Source organism: Tinamus guttatus, unplaced genomic scaffold (genome assembly GCF_059628265.1).
Source record: "Tinamus guttatus ecotype Peru unplaced genomic scaffold, ASM5962826v1 Tinamus_guttatus_pri_ptg000035l, whole genome shotgun sequence".
Classification (NCBI taxonomy): domain Eukaryota; kingdom Metazoa; phylum Chordata; class Aves; order Tinamiformes; family Tinamidae; genus Tinamus; species Tinamus guttatus.
The window spans coordinates 236,513-262,213 of record NW_028288569.1 but is presented as its reverse complement, the minus strand read 5'-3'; the positions used below and the strand labels follow the sequence as shown (position 1 = coordinate 262,213).

Sequence of the window (25,701 nt, the reverse complement as noted above, 5' to 3'; positions counted from 1 at the left end):
TATGTTGAGAGCGCTGTGTGAATCACTCTAGAATGAGTGTTAACTTCAGTACATTACTTCTTATCAAAAGCAGTTAAGGGATATAAATAAGGCCAATACTTTTTATTTGTCATCATTATGAGCCTGAGCTAACGCACAGCTGGCAGAAATGGGGTTAGCACCTACCCCCAGAGATATGGTGCCATTTGGTCTGTAGGCTCAGGAAGATGTCCTTTGCTTCCCCAGCTGTTTCATGTTTCCACGGATTTCTCTGCATGTCAGCCAAAACTACATTAAAACAGAATGAAGGCTGCTAAAGGAGTCAGACAGCAAATCCCCAAATATTGTAGTGTTATTGCATCTGTTGCCAAACTAAGCAGTATAAAGCTGGATAAGTCAAGGTTATTTTTTTTTTCTTAAAAGGAACATGAAAATCCCAAGGTAGGAAGCTGAGTAAGTGAGGCGGCCGAGCGAGGAGCAGAGCCTGGTGAGGCAGCGCCGCTGCTCTCAGCAGGGCACCCTCAGGCTACACCTCTGAGGCAAGTGGAGGGGGCTTGAGGAGACCTGTCCAAACGGTTGCCTTGCCTTGGTCCTGCCCTGTCGCCATCGTAAGACTGGCGTAATTAATCAGTGAATTGCTGTAGGCACATTTGTCTAGTCTGGGCGTGTAGGAGGAGCTGAGACTGGAGGTTGCTGCTGCCAGATGTAGTGTTTTCCTCTAGGAAGTCTTCCCTTCACCTCTTCTCTTTCACCACATTTGGGATGAGTTAACTGAGCCTGACCTGCAAAGAGGAGCTAACCCGATCTGGTTTGCAGCTGCTCGGCTTCGTCAGGGCCGTGAGGAGCAGCTGAGGGATGGCACCAGGCCCGCCATTCCCAGGAGGAAGTTCGTGCTCGGGGTTGTGTGAGGTGAAACAACCACTCGCTCCCGCTTTCTCAGGGCTCCCTTTGCATGTCTCCTCGCACGCTGAAGTGAAGTCTGGGGAGAAAGTGCTCACGTGCTCATGCCCAGGTTAATACTCAGTCACAAGCGCTTTAAAGAGGTCTGCCAGCTGGGCCTACTAGCGCTCGCTTCTCCCTGTTTGTATGCTGTCTTGCTCACTCCCCTGGATCTCTACAGCCAAACGCAAGAGGAAGGCAATGACTTTATGCATTAATGAAAATGTCGCAGTGGCTCCACACCAAAGCTAACCGAGCGTCTTACAGGGTCTTTTCTGTGATTAATGTATTCATAAGAATTAGTCACAACACTGCTTTAGCGTAAATACAAAGCATGTCTTCAAGTATAGTGGAAGCCATGGGCTGAATTTTAACTCTGAGGCAAGCTTTGGGAGAATCTGATTCCTCACTAGTAAAATCACCTGGGACAAAAAAAAAAAAAGAAAAAAAGAAAAGACTAGTTGGGAGTCTTCAGTTGGGAGTCTTCAGTTGTTAAAAGACTCAGCTTTTCATAATGTATAAAAAAAAGATTATCTGTCTTGCTTGGAAATCTTCACAAATTTCCTGTAAGCTTGGTTTGGGGGAAAATGTGCTACTGAGAAAGTGGCAAGCCTGAGCTTGTGAATTACCTAGGGACTAGCAGGCCGTCCGGCTGCACGAAACCCTGGGGAGAGGCGCTGGGACAAGCCACACGTGTGCGAGACCTTCTCCTCAGCCAGCCGAGCCCAGCACAAGGAGGATCTTTCCCTCAGGAGCGCAGCGTGCTCCCAGCACGGCCTCCAGCCTTCGCGTGGGCTCGGGGTGAAGAAGGGGCCTGTGCTTGGCTGCGGTGGGAGACCCATGTGCACCCTTGGGCACAAAGTCAGTTTTGGCACTAAGTTAAGGATGGAAAGACAGACAACTGTTATGAAGATGTATAGGGCAGCTGTTGGAGAAAAGCACAAGTCTGCTTTGACACTCCCCAGTTTGGAGGGCCGGTTCGCAAGTGTGTCAGCTTGTCATGTCAAAACCTTGCAATTTGTCTCAGAGCTTTTTGCAGAAGTGTTAGTTAAAAAAAGTGTGCATATACTCTGTCTTCTGTGCTGCTTACACAGGGAGGTCAAAGGACTTCAGGCCCAACAAAAAGAGTCTTCTTTTCATGTGTTTTGCTGTAGGGATTGTGTGTGAAGGGAGGTAGGTGAGAGAGAAGAATGGCGAAATAGATCAGAAAGGCATAGAAATGGGGGATGGAGGGGAAAGCAAATGACACTAGGGTTTCAATTCACTGGGAATTAATTAAAGGTATCTGACAGTTTGATGCTGCTTCTCTACAGCATCATGTGGTCTTCTACTTCCAGGTCAGTCAAATATCTTCACCGTGCCTTTGTCCCAGAGGTGGTTGTCTTTCCAGTACTGTTTGGCTGTAGGTGCTGCTGAGGAAAACCAAGTTCTTTGTGACTTGGGGAATTTCTAAAACTTGGGTGGGCAAAGAATAAAGGAAATCAGGATCTTTTTTTGTTAAAAGATAAGGACTTAACAGCTTTCTGACTTTCCCTGACAGCAGGTTCTGGCTCTTAGAGCAAGCCAGAATGGATGTTTTTCCTTTGAACTTCCTTTCTGCTCTTAATTAGCTCTGCTCTGTGGGGCATTTTCAGCATGGGAATAGTTTGAATTAAATGTGTTTTTCTGCTTAGGGAAAAGAATGTCAGCCTTTGTGATGGTTTGGTGTTGTCACGCGTTGCAGGGCTCCAGTGTAGTAGCTGTCTTTAGTGCATATCAAGTGATCAAGTGAACTTCACTGGGGGTGGGAAGAGAAGGGAATGTTTTTTTCCAGAAGAGTCATTAAAAATATTTCCATGGTGGATACCTCTCCCACAGCCTGGTTATGGAGTGCATTCAGCACAGAAATGGGACAGAACTCAGTTTTCATTTTTGCTTTGCAGTTCACCTTTAAAGTGAAAGGGGACTTCTGTGGGGCTGAATGACTCTTCATACACTCCGGTTCCTTCAGGCTTGTAGCATTCAGGTTGCAGTTTCAAGGGGTCAGAGCCTTTTAAGGGTAGACGTGACATAAGCAGGAGTTTCCAGCCCCTGCACATGTACTGCCGAGGAGGTTTTTGTTCTCCTTTTGGTTGTGAAGGAGACTGGTAGGGGCAAGGCACAGAGAACCTCATGCAACTCATGATGCGATATCACCCTGACATTTACAGTACGCCTACTCTTCCTCTGTTACTCCAAAAGAAAATAGAAATTGCATATTTGTGGTGTTGCCAAAGTCCACAATTGCAATTTTCCAGGCTGCTGTTGAAAGTCTCTCCAACAGCTCTCAGTAAGAGCTGAATTGAGAGGATGTGCAAGGAGGCCGCTGAGGAAAAATGAACATGCACAAGCAGGCATGCACACAAGAGCATGTGCATGCACAGGAGGAGGAACTTCAAGAATCACATTTTAAAACAATGCTTCTTCTGCTTTTAAAGCAAGCAGAAGGAAATGCTTTTTCACATAGCATGTAATCTGTGGACCTCATTGTCACAGGATGTTGTGAAAGCCAAAAAAAGGCATATGTTCCACGAGGGGCAAGATCTATTCAAGAAAGGTGGGCTTATCAGCAGTGATTAAATTGTCAATCTCAAGAAAGCCCTAAAACATGTGCTTGCTCAAAATTGACATAGCATGGCAGTTCTTATCCTGTGGAGAGTGCAACAACAATTTTTCTCTGCTACTCTGCTATTGGTTGCTGACTGACACAGGTCAGTGAGCTGAGTGGGCTCCTGGTCTGCCCTAATCTGGTTGTCTTATTGTTCATTTTATAAGGGAAAGTACAGCTAGCCACAAATAAAAATGTATCTTTCCCCTTTGGAAGACCAATAAAGTGTCTGAGGGAAGGACAGAAAGTTAAATTACAAGTTGTTAATTTAATTATATACCAATTTTTACTTGATTGATATAAAAACAATATTGTCACGACCTCTCCAGGATTTTTCAGTGTGTTTCCTACCAGCTTGGTATTAAACCTGCAGGTGCGCCTCAGGTGGGGTGATGCTCATTTCAGGCTCAATCTCAAGCACACCATCTGGCCTCATGAGTGCTGAACTTCATCTAGTAGCTCATGGTGCTGCCCAAGAGAAAGTGTCTTTGGTTCCCTCCAGCACCCACAGCTGGGGAACTGCAGGGTGTTTCACAGGCGACAGCCTAGGGCATGGGTCTATATGCGGCAGGAGTCCTGCTCTTTGAGGGCATCCCAAGGGTCTGTGAACACTGTGCACATGTACAGGGTGGCTGCCCATTACTGCATAAAAATCATGTGTGTTTCAGCATCAGGCAGGTTTTACCACTTGGCTTTGCCATTCACAACTGAACTCAGGCTGAGATTCTTTGCATGGGATCTCACATCCCATAGATGGTGGGCATCACATTCTGCTCATGCATGCTCAGTAATGTCCTCCCTGCTCAGGGCTCTTCCACTGTCTCTCCCAGACACATTTCTTATAATCTATTCTGCAGGGGAGGAGAAGGAAATTTGAATCTTCTCTGGTTTGAATCCATTTGTTTGCTATTTTTTCCACTTTTTGTCAATGAAATGCAAGAGACTTGTAACCTCTGTCAGTACTGCATTGCCATTCCAACAGAAGCAGGGGCTGCTCTCTGGGCTCCCCTGACTCCACACCCCTGCAAGAACCTACCCACTGAGAAGAGGAAGGAGGGTGGGAAAGCCATTTTGATCATGGAAACAGAGTGTAAGGAAGTCTTGATGTGAAGTAAGAGGGTTGCTGCTAACTTGGGCAAAGCTGTATCAGATTTCCCCTTTGCATTAGCTTGTTGTTGTAGGATCATTCCTGTATCCTGAGGCAGGTACCCGCACACGCCCTGGGCAGGCGTTCTGGGAGTTGGCTAGCCTGCAAATGATCCCAAGGGAGGACCATGGCCCTTAGAATTGTTTTAGCTTGACTGGGCAAAATTGTTCAATTACTAATACTAGGAGTCTGATGAAACCATGTCTCTGACTTTTGTTTATTATTGTAGGATTGTATCTGACTTCTGGGATTTTTGAAGCTTCTTTTCTTTAACATGAAAATGATATTCCACTGTTGCCCAGTTTGGAGTGCAGGAAATATAACAAAAGATGATACAGACATTCCTGACACTGAGCTCTAAACAGGGAGCACAGAGGAGATGTTTAGATACTAGCAGTTTGTGCAGTGTGCATTATTATCCTTTCAGATGACTATCATGGCAGTTCTTTATGCCAAGGTGCATATTTTTAAGGTCCCAGCAAAAATTATTTTCAGGCAGGTGACCCTCCTGCTTTCACCTTCAGTAGTGCATGTTGAAACCCTTATGTGCCTGCTAGTTTCGAAATATAAGTGTGATTTGAGCATGACAGAAAAGGTATTGCCAAGGTAGGCTCCCCTCCACATAGAGCTGGAGTTGTAAACTGGTCTGTGGATAGAGGGATGAGCAGGTGAAGATAAGAGCTGAAGAAGATCCTGGTACAAGGATACACCACCATCTCACTGCCTTTCATTTGCTCCCTCTTAGGCTCTGCGGTGGAGAAAAAAGTGGCCAACGGCAAAGTGGGGGAAAAAGTTGGCCTGCCTTGCTGCCACGAAATACCCAGCACAGAAAGCCTACGTAATTACCGGGTCTACTGGCAGAAGAACATCACGGAGGTGGTGCTTGCTTACGCAGAGGGAAAGAAGATCTCAAGCAATGACCGGTTTGACAATCGGACACAGCTCAACGAGCGGAATCTCAGCCTGTGGATCTCTCCTGCTGAAATCCTGGACAGTGGCCCCTACCAGTGCATTGTTCAGCACCTCAAAGTTTTGCAAAACTCAGTTTTACCCATCATCGTGTGTGATGAACCTGTGACCCTCTACATTACAGGTAGGTTGGTTGCTTCCTGTCACCTGAGCGCCAGCCTCTGGAGATAAAGGATACTTCTACAAGTTTTGTGCACAGTGTAGCTGTCAGACGTCATGTGAATGAGGAAGCCCCCCAAAATTGTCAGGAGGTGTCTCAAGTCCCCTTTGTTTGCCTTCCATCAACCTCTCCCCCAGCTTCCCAAAGCTACCTCAGGTACTGAAAATGTGCATGTTGTCTCCCAACACTAGCCCCCTGGTAGGATCTCTCCTTGAGGTGTCTCCTAGGCCACCTCCCCCGGGTACCATGGCTGGTCAGTGCCCCGGGTCGCCTCTGCCCCCTGCTGTCTTTTGGGTGAAGCTGAGACTAAGTCCTGGGTGCAAGGTGAATATTTCCCAAAACAAAACGCAGTGTGCCTGCTTCCCCACAGCCACAGCGGGACCCCAAGCCTGTGTCAAAACCCAGGGGGGACCAAGACATTCTGTGAGACTGGCAGGTTGGAAAACAGCTCCAAAGCCTAAGGTCTAAGTTAGCGGGAGCTTCGAGGCTTTTTACCTTAAGAAACAATGTAAGTCCCTTTGCTCAAAACGAATCTGAATCTGTTCTTGGAGGCTAGAAAAAGTTCCACTGACATTATTTTCCGTTTGCTTGACTGTCTCTGTGGTGGTTGGTTTCAATCAAATGCAGAGATACTGGTAATTTTATATATATACTGGTAATTTTATATATATATTTGTACATACATTTATACATACATATTTTAGCATGAATACCTTTAGCAGAGAAAGTTTCAGAAAGCTTCTAGAAAAGTCAGTGAGTAAACATTCCCCATCTTGATTTGTAACCAAAAAAAAAAAGGCTTGGCCATTGCTTGCCTACTTGAGGAAGTTTAGGGTATACGCGCAAGGACACAAGTTCGTGGATTCATCCAGTGATTGGAAAAAAAATGGGAGCTGTATTGCCAAACCCATCTCCAGTCATGGAAGGAAATACTGCTGAGGGTTGAAGAGTTACTTGCATGAGAAATGTGAAATGACTTAGTCACACACTTGTTCCTCCCTTTGAGAAGCAACGATGAGTTAATGTGGGGCTCAGCAAAGGGAAAGCTTCCGTCATTTTTAGGCCACTGCTTCAGTCCAGCTACCCTAGGAGAAGCTGAGTCTTGTTACCTGCTGGTGACTGCTCAATGAAGTGACTTTCCAGGCTGGATATGAAATCAATATTGTTCCGTAGTTACTCATTCGTTTAGACCGTAGGTTCACAGTTCTTAAGCCATGAAAGAGCACGCTCCGGCCTCAAGGGGCCATTTCCCCTTCCCCTGCCCGTGTGCATGGGCCATCCGCTTTATATAGCCTGGTGCGGCCCTGTGCTCAGCTGGCGATGCAGACAGGGAGCTAGTCCAGGCAGAGGCTTAGCTGCTCCAGACGGCAGTGCTGCAGTGCAGTGAGCAAGCTGCTGCAGCTCTCTGCGTGGCCTCCCTGCAGCTGGGGCTGACACTGGTTTGGGGGGAGTAATGAGCTTGAAGCTGATGGGGAAGGAAGGAGAGGAGGAGGATTTGGACCCTTTGGATCAGTGGCGTTGGTGTGACCTACAATCTGCACACTCAGCTTCTTCTCCTGGCCCACGCTCCTCTTGCTGAGGACCCACAGAGATATTTTTTTCCAGTGCAAGAGCTGCCTTATATGGTTCTTGTACCACCCCTTACATGCTCCTTACCGCTTCCATCCAGGCTAATAACACCACCACCTTTTTTCTTCTTCACTCAGATCAGTTTTCTCATCCATTTTGCCATGCTGAGAAAAATATGTGGTGGAAACATGGCCTCTGTTCTTTAGGGGAGGGTCCATTTATTGCTAGCATTCTTGCAGTGAGTAGTACAACTGGGTCTGTGCTCTCAGCTGGGCCTTCCAGAGGGACTGTGATGCAGAAAAAGTAATTTGTTCTCTTGCTGCCTGTCCTGGCTGAGAGAGAGGCCAACAGGTGACTCATTTCTGTTTCTGCCAGAGATGGGGTGTCTGTGAGCCCTACTGGGAAGGATCTAAAGAGGGAGGGGAAAGGGAAATTGTTCATCATTGCATGGGAAGCAGTTTTTTATTCTGCCAGTTCATATTCAGTTCTGTTCTGTTTTGTAACTTCTTTTGGTGCTTCACAAACTGCTGTAGGCAGAGAGAAAAAGTGCTACTCTAAAGATAGGGTCATGAAATCTCTGGTCCCTGGGATATTGACGAAGCAGGTAAAGGAGTAAAGGCCAAAACCATGTTCACTTAAGACTGTGGAAGGAATGCTAAGGCACAAAAAGGGCCACACATACTATGATAACTTGAGGAAGAGGAAAAACATCTGGGGGAGGGCGATGGCCTTTGCTTTGATCATGGGTGACTAGGACTGCAGCTTTCTGTATTATCTGGCAGAAGAGTAACTGAGGTTATTTCTTGTTTCAGCTGACTTCAGTGAGCCCAGCATAACAGCAGAAGTAATCAGCAGTTCCTGTGAATCAGATGAGGTCATGTTAAGCTGTTCTTCTCATGGAGCTTTCCCCAAACCCCAAATCTCTGGAGTCCTCAACAACAGGCCCGCAGTGTGGAATGTCACCTGGGTGTCGGAGTCCAGCAACAGCCCATACAACGTCACCGGCAACATGCAGCTCAACTTGACTGAAGACACCAACCTCACTTGCTCCGTTGAACACAATGGCTTTGCCAAGTCTACTAGCTTGCTTCTGAGTAGGTTTTTGCTTACTTTGTTGCAGAAATATTCTGTGGAATTTGCTGAGGTGCCCTCTGAGGAAGTGGCAGATTTTGTGTATCTATTCATTCAGGGATGGTCCAACCAACTCATGTATGAGCTGCTCAGCAAAATATTTCAATGGCTGTAAGGCAGCAGGGTTGGGAAAATTGGATCAGACAAGCAGGGGATGGCCCTGGTTTCCTGCTGCATCACGTGAGTGATGATGACCCCAGCGGGCTGACAGAGCAGCAGGATCCCATCGTGGTCCGGTGGTGTCAGCCTCAGTGGCTCCCAGTAGGATTTCTGCCATCCAGTGCCTGTCTGTACCAGCCTACAGACCTGGCATTTGAATGGAGGGGCTTGAGAAAAGTGTGTGCCTCAAAAGCCACATGTTGTGCTTAGAAAGAATTTTCTCATTTAACAAATCAGCATGTTTGCTCCTGCTTCAGTGTTAGAAACTGCCAGCTGGGGTCTAGAAGGAAATTCTGCTTCCCATATATGTATTTAATACTGGGGCTAACTTGTATGGATAACATTTCATCACTGTACTTGGCTTAAAAGTGATAAAATAGTCTGTGCTTTCATAAGCTTGAGGGACAAGAGGAAACAGCATGAGGCAAGGCAGCACACAAGTCCAGATGTTTTGTGGTAGAAAGGAATTTAAAGGAAATTCCTTAAAGTCAGAAAGATTTCTTTTTAATGTTATTATCAAAAAAATCTTTTAAAATATGTCTTTGGGTCTCATGTTTTGACTGCAGAGGTACAGACATTTTAAAGGGAAGCTTAGAGAATATAAGAGTTATTTTTTCCTAGGGAACTCTACCTTATTCATCAAGGTATCTTATTCATCAAACAATCTTACTAAAATCGAATGGACTTATCAGGAAGGTGCCATTTAGCTTCAGGAAGAATGCCAGAAACTAGTGCATGATGAATATTGGATGTAGTACATAACCTCCCTAGAGATGGTAATGGAAGAATGTTATGAATTTCACACTACATGGAGAAGATGACCACCACCACCAAAAAATAGTAATAGTAACACACTGTTGTCACACAAATTCTCAGGGGAAGGTGAAATCAGCAATGATGACAGCAGTCACAGAGCCCTCCACTTTTAAATATGCAACCACTTACACTTAAGTGTGATTGAAATAGTTTTCAAAACAAGTCTTTTCTGAACAGAGAGCTTCAGACTACAGCCGCCGGAAAGTACAGGAGACAAGGCTAATGCTTAAAGCTGTAAGGGAAACCCTGGAGTGGGGCCATATAGGATCAGATTGCAGAGGGGATCAGTCTAGTTTCTTAGAAGTCAAATGTTGCTTAATTGTGCCAGCTGTGATGATGAAAATATGAAGATCTTTGAGTGTGCATTAAGTCTGTCCTGCTTTTGAGTCAAGGTTAACCAAACTAAGTATAGCACATTATCTATTCCAATTTCCGAGTGAAAAATAGCTTCCTCCAATGATGAAAGGCCAAAGGATCCAGATCCACGGAAACTCAACTCTGCCCAACACTCTTTTAATGTCATGCAGGGAATGACACCACCAGTCTATTTTAATTAATGCATCTTATCTCCTGCCACCTGTGAATTCAGAGGAAAAGATTAGGCATAAAACTGCCTAGAACAACCTGCAGAGTACCTCAGAGCATGTAAACTTTCTAGATATTGGCTCAGAGGTTTTAACCAAGCCTAAGCAGTTTTTTTGAAGCGTTTATGTATTTCTGCCTATCTCCGTGCTTTTCTGAACAGAGATCCAGCATTTAGGACTCTGTAGTGTTTTAAAAATGTCCAGCACATAACAAATGCGGGGGAATGGAAGGGCCTTTACAGCTTAGGTGCCAGCTTTGTCTGCTTTTTTATTGGATAAGTGCATTTTCAGGCTGCATACCTGAGTTAAAATTTGAGCAGAACCACCCAGATCCACATATCTGCTCTTACATGAAAGTGCAAATATGACATGGAGCCCTTCAGTTATGTTTTATTTCTTCTCTTCCAGAAAAAAGAAAAAACTGTGTTCTTCCCGCTGTAGCTCCATCGTATAATGTTGTTATTGCCTCAAGCATCATCATCATCATCTTCCTTTTGGCTGTCACCTTAGCAGCAAGATTCCTCCCAAGGCATGGTAAGAATAGCTCCTTTTTCAAGAAACAGTCTCTCACTTCTTGTGGAAAAACTCTGTAAATATCTTTTCTAGAAACTGCACTGATAACACTAGATATTTTTGTACCTTCTTCTCATTTCCTTTTTTTTTTTTTTTTTTTTTTGCTATGTGGCATCTACTCACAAAATTTAAGAACGACTCTGCACTTTCCTACATTTTGCTGCGCAACAAGCACCAGAGTTCAGGTCTGAGACTCAGGGAGTATTGGGAGTTTTGTCAGCAAATTGGAATATTTTTAAAGAGCAGGGGTAAATAGAGACGAAGAGATACACAGAGGTCCACGTTTATGTTTTAAAGTGCTAGAAAATGCTAAGAATTTTGGTCATAGAACAAATGAAAACTGACTGTTTTAAAATGGGAACTCTAAATGCACCCTACTGGACAAATCCTCAGAAAAGTCACAGGGCCAAGTTACAAAATCGTATCAGGGCCATAGAAGGGAGCTGAGCATAGCAACCCCTGATTTTTAGGGGACTTATCACCTACTAGGATCTCAGTGAGGGGAGATGGATTTGCCTTCTTTGTGGAGCCCACAAGGGCATAGGTGGGCCACCCTGTCCCACTTTATGAAGTCTTCAGTAACTCCAGATGTGTCCAAGAGTCCTTTAATGGCAAAAGGGAACTTCGGCATCTCAGGGTTAGGTGGCAGCTTAGATTGGGGTTTTTTTTTTGGGGGGGGGGGGGGGCGGAGGGTATCTAAATGTCCTGTGTTATCTGTTGCTTCTAATCACATCTAGACTAACCTAGCCAGAAAGCACTTAGAATGAGTAGACATCTACTAGAACTATAAAGGGAGTGATGCATCCAGCCAGTACTGGAAGTCAACAGCAATTCATGTCCCATCTCCACCCTTTCCGTAGCTTTGTAAGGCAGTTCTGAAGAAAGAGCTTGTCTTAGCATTCATTGACTTCTTTGCGCCAGGCTGTGGTCCCAGCTCTCTTCTAATAAGCACGTTTTATGCATATAACATTGTATAGATGCCATATACTTCACAGAGCTTTCTATCAGGTTAGGCTATTGCTATGGGGTAGTTATATTCAGATGCACTGCAAGTTAAGCTCTGCCAAGGAAAAGAAAGAAGAAAAAAAGAAAGTAACATTTTTTTATGAGTTCTTCTCTCCTCCCTCTCCACTCTCAATTATGCTTTGTTAAAAAGGAATTTGGATCCAGCACTTTCATGTGTTCTGGAATTCCATGTATTAATGACAGATTTTCCCTTTCAGTCTGTTTTCAGTGCTATACGCCTCAAGATTCAGATGCAGATGTGAAAGAAAGCATGAAGATAGCTGAATTCTCTAAAGTGACATCTGAAACGTCATCTGAATGACCAGACCATACTTGCAGGTAGCGTTCTTCACCATTCTTCTCCTGGCACATAGATTCTCAAATATTATTATATTCTTATGAAAAGCTAGCTCGCAAATATGAATGTGCACTGTTATTTAGGGTCAAAAGCTGTAGGGACCTACTGCCAACTCGTTTCCCAACCAGGAGCTAGAGGAATGATGCTGCTGTTGTTTGACGGAGGGTATAGAAACTGCCACAAAAAAAAAAAAAAAGTGACTTACCATAGGTTTATGACTACAAAACACTGTATTAATTTTGGCTTGAAAGCTCAGCTATGTTCAGTGTTGTGTCTTCCAAAAAGACACTTTTCAAGTCAAGAGGTTGAAGAAAAGATTACCAGCTAATTGCTACAATTGATATTATTATTCAGGTGACTGTATTTCCTGCTCGCACCACAGCACGATGAATTGCCAGGGGGGATATATTACAGTAACAGCTGTAGTCCTAGAAATCATGAATTTCTCAAGCTGTGTGTTGTAGTAACCTAAAAGCTAGAATATCTTGAGACTGAGAGAAGGGGAAAATATAATTCAGACCACTTTTCTCATTTCCAAACCTGACCACCCCCTCATATTTTCCTCAGGGGAAGGCCCTGTCTAGAACAGACACAAAAACCTTGGTTAGCATGAAGTCCTGGGGCTTTTGCAAGTACTGCTCCCTGCTGGGAGTTCACCTACTGAATAAATCCATTCTGCCACATTCCCCTTTCTTATAGAAGTGGGTGATTTTTCTTTTTTTTTTTTTGTCTCTTTTTTTGTTTTTTTTTGGTATATGGCGGGTGTTTCCTAGCTGCAGGGCCCGGCACGGCTGCTCTCGGTGCACAGAAGCCGTGCATTAGAAACGCGCGCTGCTTCCTTAGGGACGGGCTCTCATCTCAAAACCGTGTGATGCCCCGAGCCCTGTCCCGTTGCTGCTGAAGCAGGGTGGCCTGTTCATGAGCCCGCCTGGCTCCGCAGCGCGAGGGCACTGCTGTGTGCTCCAAAGGCTCGTGCAGGAATCCCACCTTGAGCCAGGCCGCAGCTCTCCGTAGCGCCCGCCTTGAGCGTCTCGATCTGTGCAGGCAGCACAGCCCCCTGCTCATCTTCATGGCAATAGGAGCCCTCTTGTGGACTCCAGCAGGAGAATCGTGTCCCTCTGTTCTGCGTCATCCTCACTTTACTTTTAGGATTAAGAAGCAGGGAAAATAGTAAAAGCTTTCCTTTGTGTCACCTCAGGTTTCCTATCCTGTACATTCTACACTGCGGTCCCCCTGTTCTCTACGGCAATGCTTACTGCAGTGACCCTTCGGCTCTCTGAAAGGGGCTGAGAGCAGGAAGAAAAATCCATTCAAGAAGACTGACAAGATGACTGAATGAACAGAAAAGCCCACCTATGGTACCGAAGCTGTGCAGTGCTCACATTGCTGTGCAGCCGCTGGAACTGCACCCCGAAGGACGCTCCATACTCCTAAGGCAGCAGACAGGAATGGTGCCGGCATTGCGCTGCTCGGGACACCACAACCTGGGTTTGGGATACTTGGCCTTTGACGCTGCCCCTGTGTAAAGCAGGGGGTCTGCAGAGCTCCAGCAGGCAGCCAGGGCCCACCTCGCCCTGTAGTAACAGGGAGCAGGCTTTGGGAGACACCCAAAACCCAGTGCGGACTCTCAAGGCCAGCTGCACTTCCGTGCTATGCCAGGGAGCAGCTAAAGCTTATTTGACGTACAGCTTGGCACTGACAGCTCCCAGCACTAGCTCCCAGTACCTTTTAAGACAAAGCATCTCCAGGTGCCCATACAGGCCTCACGCTTGTTCCCGGCGCTGTGACTCTCTGCGTGACGCACACTGACAGCACAGCTAACCAACGCGGCCTGTCCACAGAGGCGGGTGGCACAAGTTCTCGTAACCTTCCTCTCCCGCAAGGAGAGCCTCGCCAGCCCAGGTGCCCACCACCGCTCCTCCCTCAGCTCGCGCGGAGACGCAGGAGCACGGATGGCAGCCCCGGCTGCCGGGGACGGCACGCGGGAGCACACGTGGGCACGCACAGCGCTACGAGCTGTTAGGGGTTTCTTCCAACCCACACTTGCAAAGCTCTGTAACACTCGGCGATTATCTTACCTGTATCTAATATATTGAAATACAACTGAGGGCCTTGCTTCATAGGTCTCATAGGTCTGCTTTTGTTTGTACATTTGTCTAGAAATATTTGTTAGGGTGGGCTCTCCCGTGTTTTGAGTCTCTCACAGCAACACACGGTTACTTTGCTTTGAATGCTGCTGTTTATCAGTGTTCTCTGTACCCGGCCAGGACTCGAAGGAAGCTCCCTGCAGGATGCTAATGCTGGCTAAGACTCAGCTGCTCTGGGTGATATTCTTGCCTACTGTGTAGGAAAAAATGGTTTCTCATTTTGAGGGTAAAAGAGGGAAAAAACCCAAGTCCTAACAAGCTTCCTGAGCAACCACACATACTGCCTAACTCAGCTCTGCCCTGACTGTTTTGGAGTCGCTGCTTTTCTCTTTCTCTCTGAGCTCATGCAAGCTGTGCCTGCTCCCCCGCTGCTCCAGTAGGTACTGCAGCGACTGCGGGGGGTGGCACAGAAGCATCGTCCAAATCGCACGGGACACGGGCACAGGTCTGAGCAGTCATGTCCTTTCTGAAGGATTTGTGTTGCTTGCGGAGCTTGCCTTACTCAAAGACATACTCTAGGTGCTTCATTTTTTTTTCCTAGCAAGCATGCACTGCGACAGAAATTGCTTGAGTGAACAGGAGCACTAAGAGCAGTTTATGGAGTTCAGCTATGAGAGGCTAAGGGATCAGGAGAAGTCACTAGTGGGAAATAAGACAGTGTTCCCTTTCTAGTCCTGGAGTCATGCAGCTATTTTGTACTGCTTTCCCATTGTATGAAATGAAGTGAGAACCTGAAAACATTCTTGCTGAGGGCTTTTTGGGAGAGAAAGATGGCAAGGTTGTTACCAGACCACCAAGGAGTGTCACGGTGCTGACACCCTCTGCAGCTGCATTCTGGTTGCAAGCAGGACAGGGGTGGTACAGAAAGCAGTGCTAGCCAAAAGCAGCTTCTCAGCACTTGGTATACAAGTTGCCATGAAAATAGCCTCTCATTGTTTTCATACCTTTTCTTTCAATCTCTGCTTGTTCTTTCTAGCACAAACTACCAGCTTCCTGCATGCTGAATACCCTTTCTTGTATTTACTTAGCTCGTTTTCAACATTGTGCTTTCTTGCCTGCTATAACCATGACATATTTCCACCATGCCAACCATACTGTGGCTGACAGTTACACATGCAGTTACACAGTTACACATTTTTCTTCTGACCAGCTCATGCTTGACTTTTGCTCCTGACGGCCGACTCTGCAAAATTCTAGAGAATGGCTCGTCTTCTGCACACTGCCAAAACTTTCCACATCACCACAGGCTCCCGTGACATTTTAAATAGCTCCTTCTAAAGAAAATCAAGAACTTCACACTGACAACTATGTCTAGCATCAATTTGTTTAATTTACTTGGGGGGCAGGTTTTTTTTAATTTTTTCTTAAGCAAGCACTTATAGTATGAACCATGTTTTCCATTACCTTATTGCTATTTTCAGTGAATTGCACACAAATGGTTTCCATGAGACCTTTCCAGCTTAATATCTGGGTCTTTGTACCAGATAAGCTGCTCTTGGTTTATTGCAAGTATTTTGTACATAAGATTTTTCCTGTTTTTTTCTCCTTTATTTGTATTAAAAGTTAAATAGTAAACTTTGTATCCTTTACTCAGTAATAAAAGATGTCTGTTCTAAGTTGTGGGAAGTGGTAGAGCCTCTTGGTTATTCACAAGAGTCCCAGCTACCATTTCACAGCCACTGAACAAAGCGGGCTGTGTCACACATGAAGGCAGGTGATGGAACTGTCTAACGAACCTGAGTAACAGTAACTAGAGCTGGGCTCAAGACCCAGCAATGTCTGATGCACTCAAGAGCAATGATGAACCAGCACACACAAGTCCCTAACTTGTGAATTCAGCACACCTCGCATGTGTCAGTCTGCCGGGGATTATCTGAGCAGCACAGCTATGCTGGTAGACATAGAGCCTGCAACGGGTCTTTCATCTCCCTCCTAAAAGATGGCTTTCTCTGCAAAAATAAAATCAGTTTAAGACATTCTTGTATCCCTCCCATCTCTGATAGCTACCCTGACAGTGAAGGACTGGTAACTTCATCGTGGTGCCTTTTTCTGGAAAGAATGGTTGGATTCCAAAAAATAGCTCCGAACCAATTCTTCACATCCCATTTTGGACAGTGGCTTCAATTACAAGAAATGAGGAAATACACGGAGGTAACTTAGCAAGAAATATAGCAAAAAATGGCTGCTAAACTTGAGCTAAATGCAGATTAAGTCTCTGCTTCCCCTTCCTAATGCTTAGCATAAGGGACATCTAGTACCCACTTCCTTACAAGAAGAGAAAATCCCATCTGCAATCTTAGCTCTGACTAGTCTCCCAAGGAAGAACATTCCTGTATCAGTGTCACGGGCCACAAGAGAACTGGTGTTCTTTAGTCATCTCACCAAGTCGTCACTAAAAAGGAAGAGGCAGCAATGACACAGCGTGACATCATCAGATCAGTTGTAGAGATACAATTGAAGAGTGGGAAAACACCAGTCGGAAAAATAGGGATCATGAAAGATAAAACATTGCTATATAACTACACTAGCAAATACATATGACTTGGAAAGGCCTACGAGTGTTGTTAGTTTTTGAAGGGCAAAGGTAATCACAGAATGGTTGAAGTTGGAAGAAATGTCTGGAGATCATGTAGTCCAACCCCTCTGTTAAGTCAGGTCACCTAGAGCACATTGCCCAGGATTTTGTCCAGGTAGTTTTTGAGTATCTCCAAAAATAGAGACCCCATAACCTCTCTGGGCAAGCTGTTCAAGAGCTCAGTAATCACACCATGATTACATACCACCAAAAGCATGCACAGCTGAAAATACAGAAGACTGAGTGACCTATCCATAGTTCTGCTTATTCAGATCCTTTGCTTGTTCCTAGGCAAGGAAAACCAAAACTGAAAAAAAAAAGATGTATTTTTAACATGGGGGAAAAAAGAAAGATGCACACTCAGGTGTTTAATAAATAAAATACTCAGTTTATAAGTTAGGAAACAGAATATTTTCTCAGAAGCAAGCTGTGCCAAAAATCTGCACTGGGTGGAATACGCTCTGCAGAATCAACTACTTGTATTTGAACCAACAGTTACCACCTAGAATGGAAGAACAGCATTCAAACAGAACACAGTAACTACTCTTTACTTCTGTGATGGAGATCAGAATCTCCTGCCTGGATGCAATTCTCTTGAATAAGCTAAAACCAGTAAACAAAAGGGACTAGAATTCTGACCTGATCTGAAGAAAATGGTGATGGGTCACCTGGCCCTTCTAGGTACAGGCCATGATGAAATAAAGTTCAACCTTGGTCAGGGATGACTACTGTGACTTAATAGTAAGTCACATTAGTCCGTAATAAAAGGAGTGGACACTCTCTCCTGGCCCTTGTCCTTGTTACTGTCTAGGTAAAGGAGAGTCTAACACTGCCATTACGCTTAACTGCTCCCTGGTGACATCTCAGGTATGGCTCTTTTCATGAGATGTCACTCAGGTACCCTTCTGGAATGCAAATACCACACAAACTAAGCATACGGATATCATGGAGACATTCGCTGCTGCAAGTTAGCTTTATTGAGTGTCTTGAACCACATTTCCCCCAGAGATAAGCCCCTAATCTTCACCTTCAAATGAAATTAGAGGACTTTCTATGTTACTAAAACTGCTCACAGTATCCATCCTTCCACCATCACCACCAGAAACAGCTCTCCTTGCTGTGGTCTCCCCAGCCACCCTTCTACAAAGAAAGCCAAAACTTGTCTTTTTCACGGTATTTCCAGATGATGCCCAACTCCTCTACTCTTCCCCAGCACTGAATTGCAAAATACTCTGTTTACCCTAGGAACCAAGTTTATTTTTCCAAAAAAAATGAAGGCCGGAAGAAACCACAATCAGCAAAACAGAGTTGGTTCCACCCAGGCAAGTGAAACTGCGGAAGGGGATGGCAGGAAGAGAGAAAACACTAGTGTTACTGCTGCCTGGGTTGTGCTTGGACAGCAAAGCCTCCAGCTGCCATCTAAGGAGCAGCTTCTATCAGAACGAAATTAGCTTTTAGAGTCAGGGTATCTTTAGCAGCCAAACTGGTAATAAACTCCTTTGCCTTGACTAGGCTTTTTGGGGACAGGTGGCTTGGGCGTTTTTGGCAGTGAAATGTGTTACACCAGAGATCCTGGAGCTACCCTGACGCCCCGCCAAGCCTACTGACACTTGCTGCTCTGCAGATCCTGCACTTCCACCTTCTGAAGTGGAAGAGGTTGGCCTCTTACAAGTGCTTGTGCTGTGATACACATCCATTAACAATGTTTGCATCCAATTGCTCTTTCAGAAGTGTAAAGCATAGACCTTGATTCACAGAATACTTCCTTCACCCCTTGACTGAAGAGTTTTTAATGGGCAAAATCAAAATACTTCCCAACTGCTTGCAACAGAGATCCAGGGGAAGATTTAGCTGCTCCTGGATTCTCTTGCTACCTCTTCTACATGTGGTCCTTCCTCAGCGTTGCTTTCGGTTTGGCCCAAGACTTCAGTTACGTTGAGCCTGGACTGCCTAAAGGGGAAGAGAAAATAAAGAAACTTTATGACTGTATCCTCTTGACAAAGACAGCATTCCAGAGCCCTAACTCTTTAAAGGTTTCTTCTAGACTCAGCACTATCTGTGAGTTTTAATGTGTCGTGCGACCAGCATCATTGCCCCTTCTCTCCCCAAAGCCTCCAGCTTTTCTCTCCTTATTAGGCATGGAGAGAAAGCAGCAAAGAAGGAAAAGAGACTTCTGGGCACTCCCTTAAATTTGGTCAAAAAATACAAATGTGATTTAAATCACATTTGCTGCCCATCACCTCAGCCACTACAGAAGTGAAGGACGGAGGCAGGTACAGGGGGGAAGCCACAAATCTCAAACAACTTCCTACAAAGCAGGCAGCAGCACCTAACAATAAGAAGGCTAATTCAGAAGGTACGTGAAAGACAGCAAAACCTAAAGAGGAGAGGCACCGAGGCTAGCATGACCTATTGCACCAGGGTTTCTCTAAGTGTCTGAACCACCCAGGCACACACTCACTTCTAGTCCAAGAGGTAATGGGCAGAGCCATCCCTTACCAGGCTGCTAACTCCTGCTCGTACCGCTCCCTCTGCTCGCGAGTCCTCTTCTCCTGCAAGGTCTCACCAGCAGCCTTCTGCATCACTATTAAGAAGCCCCCCGCAGGGATTCTAGAGAAGGAAGCAGAAATGTCAAAAGTCACGCAGGGGATGTGTAAGAGCAATAACTTCCTGGCAATAACAAGAGACGCACGCGGGGGCCAGCCACAAGACCAGCGGTGCCTAACGCTCCCCAAGAGCCACGCTGCAGACTAAGGTGCTCCTGTGCCAGCGACCGCCACCAAACACAGCTTCTTGTCAGCTGTGACTCACTGCACACCCTTTCTGTGTGGTATTTTGAAGTTACTCACTCACAGCCATGCAGAGGGCAAGGGCTAGCAGAATTTATGATGCTCATGCTAATTTTGTGGACAACATAGCCCACAATCTAGACAGCCAAAGCCTCGCTTAGCTTCTGTTCAGCTTCTGGAAGTTTTAAGGATAAAGCTCCCTAGGCTATTGTTGGGCAGGCCCTCAGGTCACTGCTAGAGCCAAGCATGTCACATCAAGCTCTCTCTTGTCCAGACGTGATTCTCAAATTAGTTTGTGAGGATATTCACAGACCTGGACTTTGAGAAGAATGCCCAGCTAGCTCTGCTTGAAATGTCATACTTCTCTGGAGCACAAAGGTCACTGTCCTGATGGACGGTGCCCCTAAACAACAACTTATGGGTTCTTTTATCTCCCAGGGAGCTTTCGGGGATGGAGGACTGAAAAATCCACGTGAAAACACATGTCACCTTAAGGCCTGCAAAGAGGCAGGCCCAAACACAGTGTTTCTTCCTGAGCATTTCCTAATGGCTGCCGCTCCCCCTTTTGGCTTTCAGAGACCCCACTTTGTAAATACTTCATGGTTATGCAGGTTCCTGAACCAGGGGCTGGCAGCTGCTGGGGCGCCCAATTGTTTAGAAGTTGGGATGACAACATCCAGCATCACTGGATTGAGCTCTGGATTCTGAGCTGCTACAGGAGCAGTAGCTGATGCAGGCGAGGAGGTAGCCCAGAAACTGCCGCTCTTGGACTCCAGCCTTCATCCCCAGACAACAGAGCTCCTCAGAACAGATGCCCAGCTCGTCTGTACACAACCACAGCACCGAATGGTGACCACATGGAGGGAGGGGAAAAGAAAACACGTCTATGACCCAACCTCAAGGATGGGTTTCCCACTGATCAGTAATTAGTGCCTCCTCCCACATGCAAAGAGCAGCAAGAAGCTCTGTGGAGAGCAGCGAGTCCCCACTGAGTAAAAAACAAAACACAAACTGGAGGAAAAAAATGTTAAAACATTACGAGAAAAATTACCATCGTGAGGCCCCAGGAGAGAAAGAAAACCCCTAGGGCAGGAGGGGAGGGGAAGATTCTCCAGCCCCACTTAGGATTCAAGGCTTGGTGGGGGGAGCTGCCGTCCGACACGTACCACTGGAGAAGAGCTCCCCGTCGGTGACCACCTACCCGAAGGCTGTTCCAAACACGCTGCCGCTGACCAGCCCCTGCAGGCCCAAGTGCATTCTGAAGAGGGCTCCTGTGAAGGCTGAAGACAACACACACACGCTCAGACCACAACCTGCTCCCTGCCAGCCCTCTCGCACGCGTCCAGGGAGCTGCCTGGCCCCCTTTCACCTCTCCACAGGCTGATGCCCACATTTAACAGAGCAGAACCAAGCGCTGGGTCCAGCAGGGAGGCGCTCTGGGCACACAAGCGAGAGGCCGGCACTTCAACAACCAGCGATGAGCGGCTACTGCACGGCAGGACAAATGGCAAAGCAGGACTTCATCCGCATGCTCCCTGCACTAAAACACGGCGTAAATCCTCCCGCTGTTTCGGAAGGGCTGCCCGAGAAATGTTAAAATAGATATGTATCTACAAAATGAAAACTGAGGTCTCTGGTGGCTCCAGCGTGGCTCCCTTTTATTCTTTTAAATGACAGCCTAATAACAGGAGCTGGACCGTAAGGCAGAAAACAACAGTAAAACATGTATCTGACTATAATGGCAACAAAGCCTGTAAAAAATGGAACAAACATCCCTGGAACAAAAGATCCATTATCAAAGGTCCTATTGCCAGGAGCAGGCATGCAAAACTTTACATGGAAGGGGCAGCTTAGAAGCAAGATATTTAACTGTTATAAAGAGTGGAAATAGGAAATGTTTTCCTTCTTGAATAGGTGATTATGAGTTTAGGTTATACACAAAACACTGTATTTACCCTACAAACATTTTTTACCCCAAAACTCGAAGTATTTTGAAGATGAACTAATGAACATAAAACCACCCTATGATTCCATACATGCATCGATATCTCAGTATGGAAAAAAGAAGGCACACAGCAGTTAAATAAGTGAGTAAAATAACACAGGCAGCCAGTAGAACAGGAAGCAAAACCCAGCAGCAGAGACAGCGAGAGTGCTGCCCAAATCCAAGCTAGTACTTCCCTTGCTCATAAGCGAAAAACACACAAAAATAAAGCAGTCTTACCTCCTGCTGCAGCAAAGTTACTGACGGTGGTTTTATTGCGGTACACAGACAGACCAGTGCTCACTGTGCTGCAGGGATAAGGCACAGAAGAAGTCAGCAGCTACGCATGAACAAGACGGGCTGCAAAGCACAGCCTGAAATAAAACTGGATTTCATTAAGTCAGCCATCAGGTTGCCTCTAACTGCCCTGCTGCCAGTCTGTCTGGAGCACATACACACCAGCCACAAACGCTTTGATTTTAATAACTTTACTGCATGCAGCTGCTCAGCCAGAGGCAGGGGAATACCAGGACTCCAGGTTTGGATTTGGGGCGTTCTGTTTTGATTTTCATTTTTTAAAAATCAAAGATTTTTTTTTCACTGTATATTCTAGGATAACAGCAAGTGAGAAACCAAAAGGTTCCATCACTCTGTCCCGGCAGAGCACCTTTATCCCACAGGGGATGAATCTGGGTCTCAGTGAGAGCTTGTCTGATGTACAAAGATTTTACCATTAGAGCTAAGCGAGACTAGAGATGTCAGCAGGACACCTGTTCCCGAGGCATGAGGTTTTCTGCAAAGGTGGGAACCTCATCTCCCCCAGAAATGTAAGGTAAGCCCCAAAACCTTCTCTGTTGTCAGCGCAGGAGTCACATTATCCCCACCAGCTCAGCAAGCCTCCTCCTATGTGACATCTGCAAGTCAACAGCAATCCTGTCGTCCTTCCCAATGCTGTAGCGTTTTGTACAGGGTAAAACTAACAACTATTTTTTAAATTGCCAAGCGCAAAATTAGCCCAAATACAGAACATAATCTTCAAAGTGAATTTTACAGTAGCAACTAGCAGACGGACAAGAAGAGATCTTCTTTCAAAAACTTGTACAAAGGGGTAACGAATAAAGACAATGCACTTGAATTCAGGGGAGACACCTGGTGGAAAATGATGAGGTTACACATCAGGTCCAGAAATAAATTAATCAAAAGTTCTGGGAAGGAAAGTAAATGATATGTCAGTTAAACCAAAAAAGACACTAAACCAAGAGGAGCCAAAAAACTGAGAGCAAGGGAAAAATGAAGAAAGGCACAAAAAAAAAAAAAGTGAGGCAGAAATATAAACTTCGTTACAACTGGGAAATAGTGCTAGTCAACACAGCCTTACAAGACAAAAATGCAGATTTAGGACAATACAGCTACAGACATAGTCAGTACAGATCCTGGACTACTCAGAAATTCATTACGTTGAAAGTCAGTGAAAGAAATATTCCTAGTTTACAAGGGTTTTATGTGGAAGAACATGTTTATTTTGATGCTGTATTGTCAGAAATATACTGATGTGTCTGGGGAAGAAAATTAGAAAAGCACATTATGTTTTGGAAATTTTTAAAAGGCTAAAGAGGCACCACTGATAGGTCTAACGACCAGTGAGTGCTTAAGAGGATGAATCATCTGCAAATGTTTAGAACACAAGGATAAAGATTTGTGAGCAACATCTGTGTATACAAACTAGGAGTAATGAAAAATAAAAAGGAGAAAAAGAAAAACATGCATGGGATTGAAAGCCATTCCTGAACAGACAATGTGCTGCAGCATTCTCCAGAGAGGACTCCAAAATATCTCAAAAAGGAGAATAAGTAAAATCAGGAAGAAGTTGCTAAGTACAGGGAAGAATCCTATATAAGTCTATAGTGGTATGGAGTGAGTATAACCAGAGCTTTTCCAGTTTTAGTTTTTGGGTCGGTTTGTTGGAAGATCTGAATTAAGGAGTAAACATGAAAAGGATTTATCCTTTTATATTTGCCCGATCAATCAGACTCACCGTGAACACAACATTTTGAGCCTCCATCAGTCACTAGGAGCCTCTCAAGAAGCAGCCACTACAGGAACAACACGCACTAAGGGCTCCTTCCCACTACTGAACAAGTTCCCACTACCAAGAGGAAATACTTACTTAAATATTGCCACAAAAGTAGCTACTCTCCAGCTCCAGCGCCAGCCATAGCGTATGAAGCTCCTGAGACCAGCCTGTTGAGCTGATTGCTGCAGTAGGAGAGAAGAAAGGTTACACATCTCAGACCTGCTCCACTTCAGCCAGCACAAGTCTGCTGCGTTCTCAAGAGGATGATAACGGAGGATTCAGAGCAGCTATTGGACTTGATGGCCCTCAAAACACTGAGAATGATACCCTGAGCCTTAAGGATGGAGCTGATCATCTCAAAAGGAAAAGCAGCTCATGTTTACCCAGGCCACCAGCAAGGAAACTAAGAATTAATTCCAGTTTGTCACATCAGCTGGTCTCCCATGGTGCTGAGGACACTTAGTGGGGATATCTTCTAAAGAAGTGCTTTCTGTGCTGTAACAGAAGAGCATAAAAGAGTAAAAGAAAGGCAGGGGAAGGGAGGAAGGGGAACACACTGAAAACTAGTCCTTAATTGGCCCTTAATCAGTGATATGTACTAAATACACCAATAGTAGCCATCTACTGAAAAAGAGACAATCAACCTCTGCAGTTTAGCACCGGCATTTGAAAGTTTGGTAATAAAAGGGGCTTTTTAAGCAAGTTTCATAAAAATATTTTTTTTAAAAAATCCAGCTAATACTATTGAAAATAGTCAATTTCTCTCTTCCATGCCTCTGGTGTAAATGTTTAACCTAGGTACAAAAACAAAAGGTCAGGAAGAGAAAAGAGTGTCGCCAGATACTGATTATTTATTTCACACAAAGCGGGGTCGGGGGCCAAATATAAACACTGAATGATTCGAAATCAGTCAGAAGCTTTTAAGGTTTTTGTTTCTAATAATCCAGATTACCAACACTTAAATTGAAGAACAAACCCTCTTAAAGTCCCGATATATCTATAAAATATCATAAATGATCTTCATGGAGAGGTGCAGTGCAGCCTGTAAGAATGACATTTTAAAAACAAAACAGACAACCTACTGATGTTTTTTGTTTTAAGAAGAGACTACTAATTTAACACCACAGACTGTTGATTACCAGCACACCAAAATTTAAAGCCCCAAAACATGCTCCTCTAGAGGCCCCTTCCAACCTCAACCATTCTGCGATTCTGTGTGAAAATAATTAGTCATTTAATAGAATGTAAGTATTGTTACTTGTTGTTTTTTTTTTTTCTTTCTATAACTAGTGACAATTTCCTTTAACTTAAACACGTACCATTTGGGTACAACTGACTAGCTAGCTTTCACAAGACAGCAGAGGATCACACAGACTATATGCATTTATAGATGGATGTATGTACTTATATTTATATATGCAGGAGCGCATTACCCGTGAAAGCCTCTAGCCCCCTACCAAATCTGAACGCGACGGTGCAGAGCACTGCAGTTCACACAGCTCAAAGCAGGAAACACGCGGGACTGCAACCACGCGTGGCTCATTTCCTCGTAAGAGCAGCTTAAAACATTAGCAATAAAAGGCGTTAAAATCCCACTTTCAATGGCAAAGGCTCTCCGACCTTCTCCCCGACCGTGCTTAGCGAGGCCGAGCAAAGGGGCTCGTTATCCCCGCGGCCACAGCCCGCTCGCACGGCCGCCCCACGGGGACGCCGGGCGCCTACCAGGGCGTCCACGCGGCCCTGGAAGAGCTCGCCGTGGCTGCGCTCGATGAAGTCCCTCCTGGCGCTGCGGAAGGCCGGCACGCCGCCGTAGAGCCAGCCCAGCAGGCCGCCCGTGAACGCCGACCGCACGATGTTCACCGTCTCCTCCGGCAGCTCGCGGCGGTCGCTGCGGAGAAACGCCGCGGCTCAGCGGGGCACGCGCCGCCCGCCGCAGCCCCGCGCCCGGCCCGGCCCGTTACCGCCCGCGGGCCCCGCCGCCCCGCGGGGGCCTCACTCGCGCTGCCAGAGCTCGCGGAGCCGCTCCCAGCCCGTCTGCGGCGGCGGCCGCGGGCGGCCGTAGCGCGACGGCGCGACCTCCCCCTGCGCCATCACGGGCCCCGGCCCCGGCTCCGTCC

General features: G+C 45.8%; 2 protein-coding genes across 3 annotated transcripts in view; one reads left to right on the top strand and one right to left on the bottom strand.

Annotated features, from left to right (window-relative positions):
• Positions 1–13,293, top strand: part of LOC104577452 (uncharacterized) — a 19,938-nt gene extending 6,645 nt beyond the window's left edge. The window contains exons 2-6 of the mRNA XM_088533305.1: positions 5,411–5,784; positions 8,202–8,483; positions 10,488–10,613; positions 11,876–11,996; positions 13,214–13,293. Of these exons, the coding sequence (XP_088389431.1) occupies positions 5,411–5,784; positions 8,202–8,483; positions 10,488–10,613; positions 11,876–11,979 (886 nt within the window). The 3' untranslated portion in view covers positions 11,980–11,996; positions 13,214–13,293. The remainder of the gene's footprint in view (positions 1–5,410; positions 5,785–8,201; positions 8,484–10,487; positions 10,614–11,875; positions 11,997–13,213) is intronic.
• Positions 1,322–25,701, bottom strand: TIMMDC1 (translocase of inner mitochondrial membrane domain containing 1). 2 transcript variants are annotated; one of them, XM_088533289.1, is made up of 7 exons: positions 25,581–25,701; positions 25,307–25,472; positions 23,678–23,766; positions 21,751–21,818; positions 20,728–20,806; positions 19,237–19,347; positions 1,322–1,340 (listed from the first exon to the last, which is right to left on the bottom strand). In XM_088533289.1, the coding sequence occupies exons 1-7, from the start codon at positions 25,673–25,675 to the stop codon at positions 1,337–1,339; spliced, it is 612 nt and encodes a 203-aa protein (XP_088389415.1). In that variant the 5' UTR covers positions 25,676–25,701; the 3' UTR covers positions 1,322–1,336. The 2 variants fall into 2 exon arrangements, with proteins under 2 accessions (XP_088389415.1, XP_088389413.1); XM_088533287.1 differs by lacking the exon at positions 1,322–1,340 and adding an exon at positions 18,509–18,687.

Coding starts and splice junctions, on each gene's coding strand:
- TIMMDC1 (XM_088533287.1), bottom strand. CDS start 25,675: ATGGCGCAGGGGGAGGTCGCGCCGTCGCGCTACGGCCGCCCGCGGCCG. Junction 23,767..25,306: donor AGGGCCGCGTGGACGCCCTG/GTAGGCGCCCGG, acceptor CTCCTACTGCAG/CAATCAGCTCAACAGGCTGG. Junction 19,348..20,727: donor GTGTTTGGAACAGCCTTCGG/GTAGGTGGTCAC, acceptor TTCCTTCTCTAG/AATCCCTGCGGGGGGCTTCT.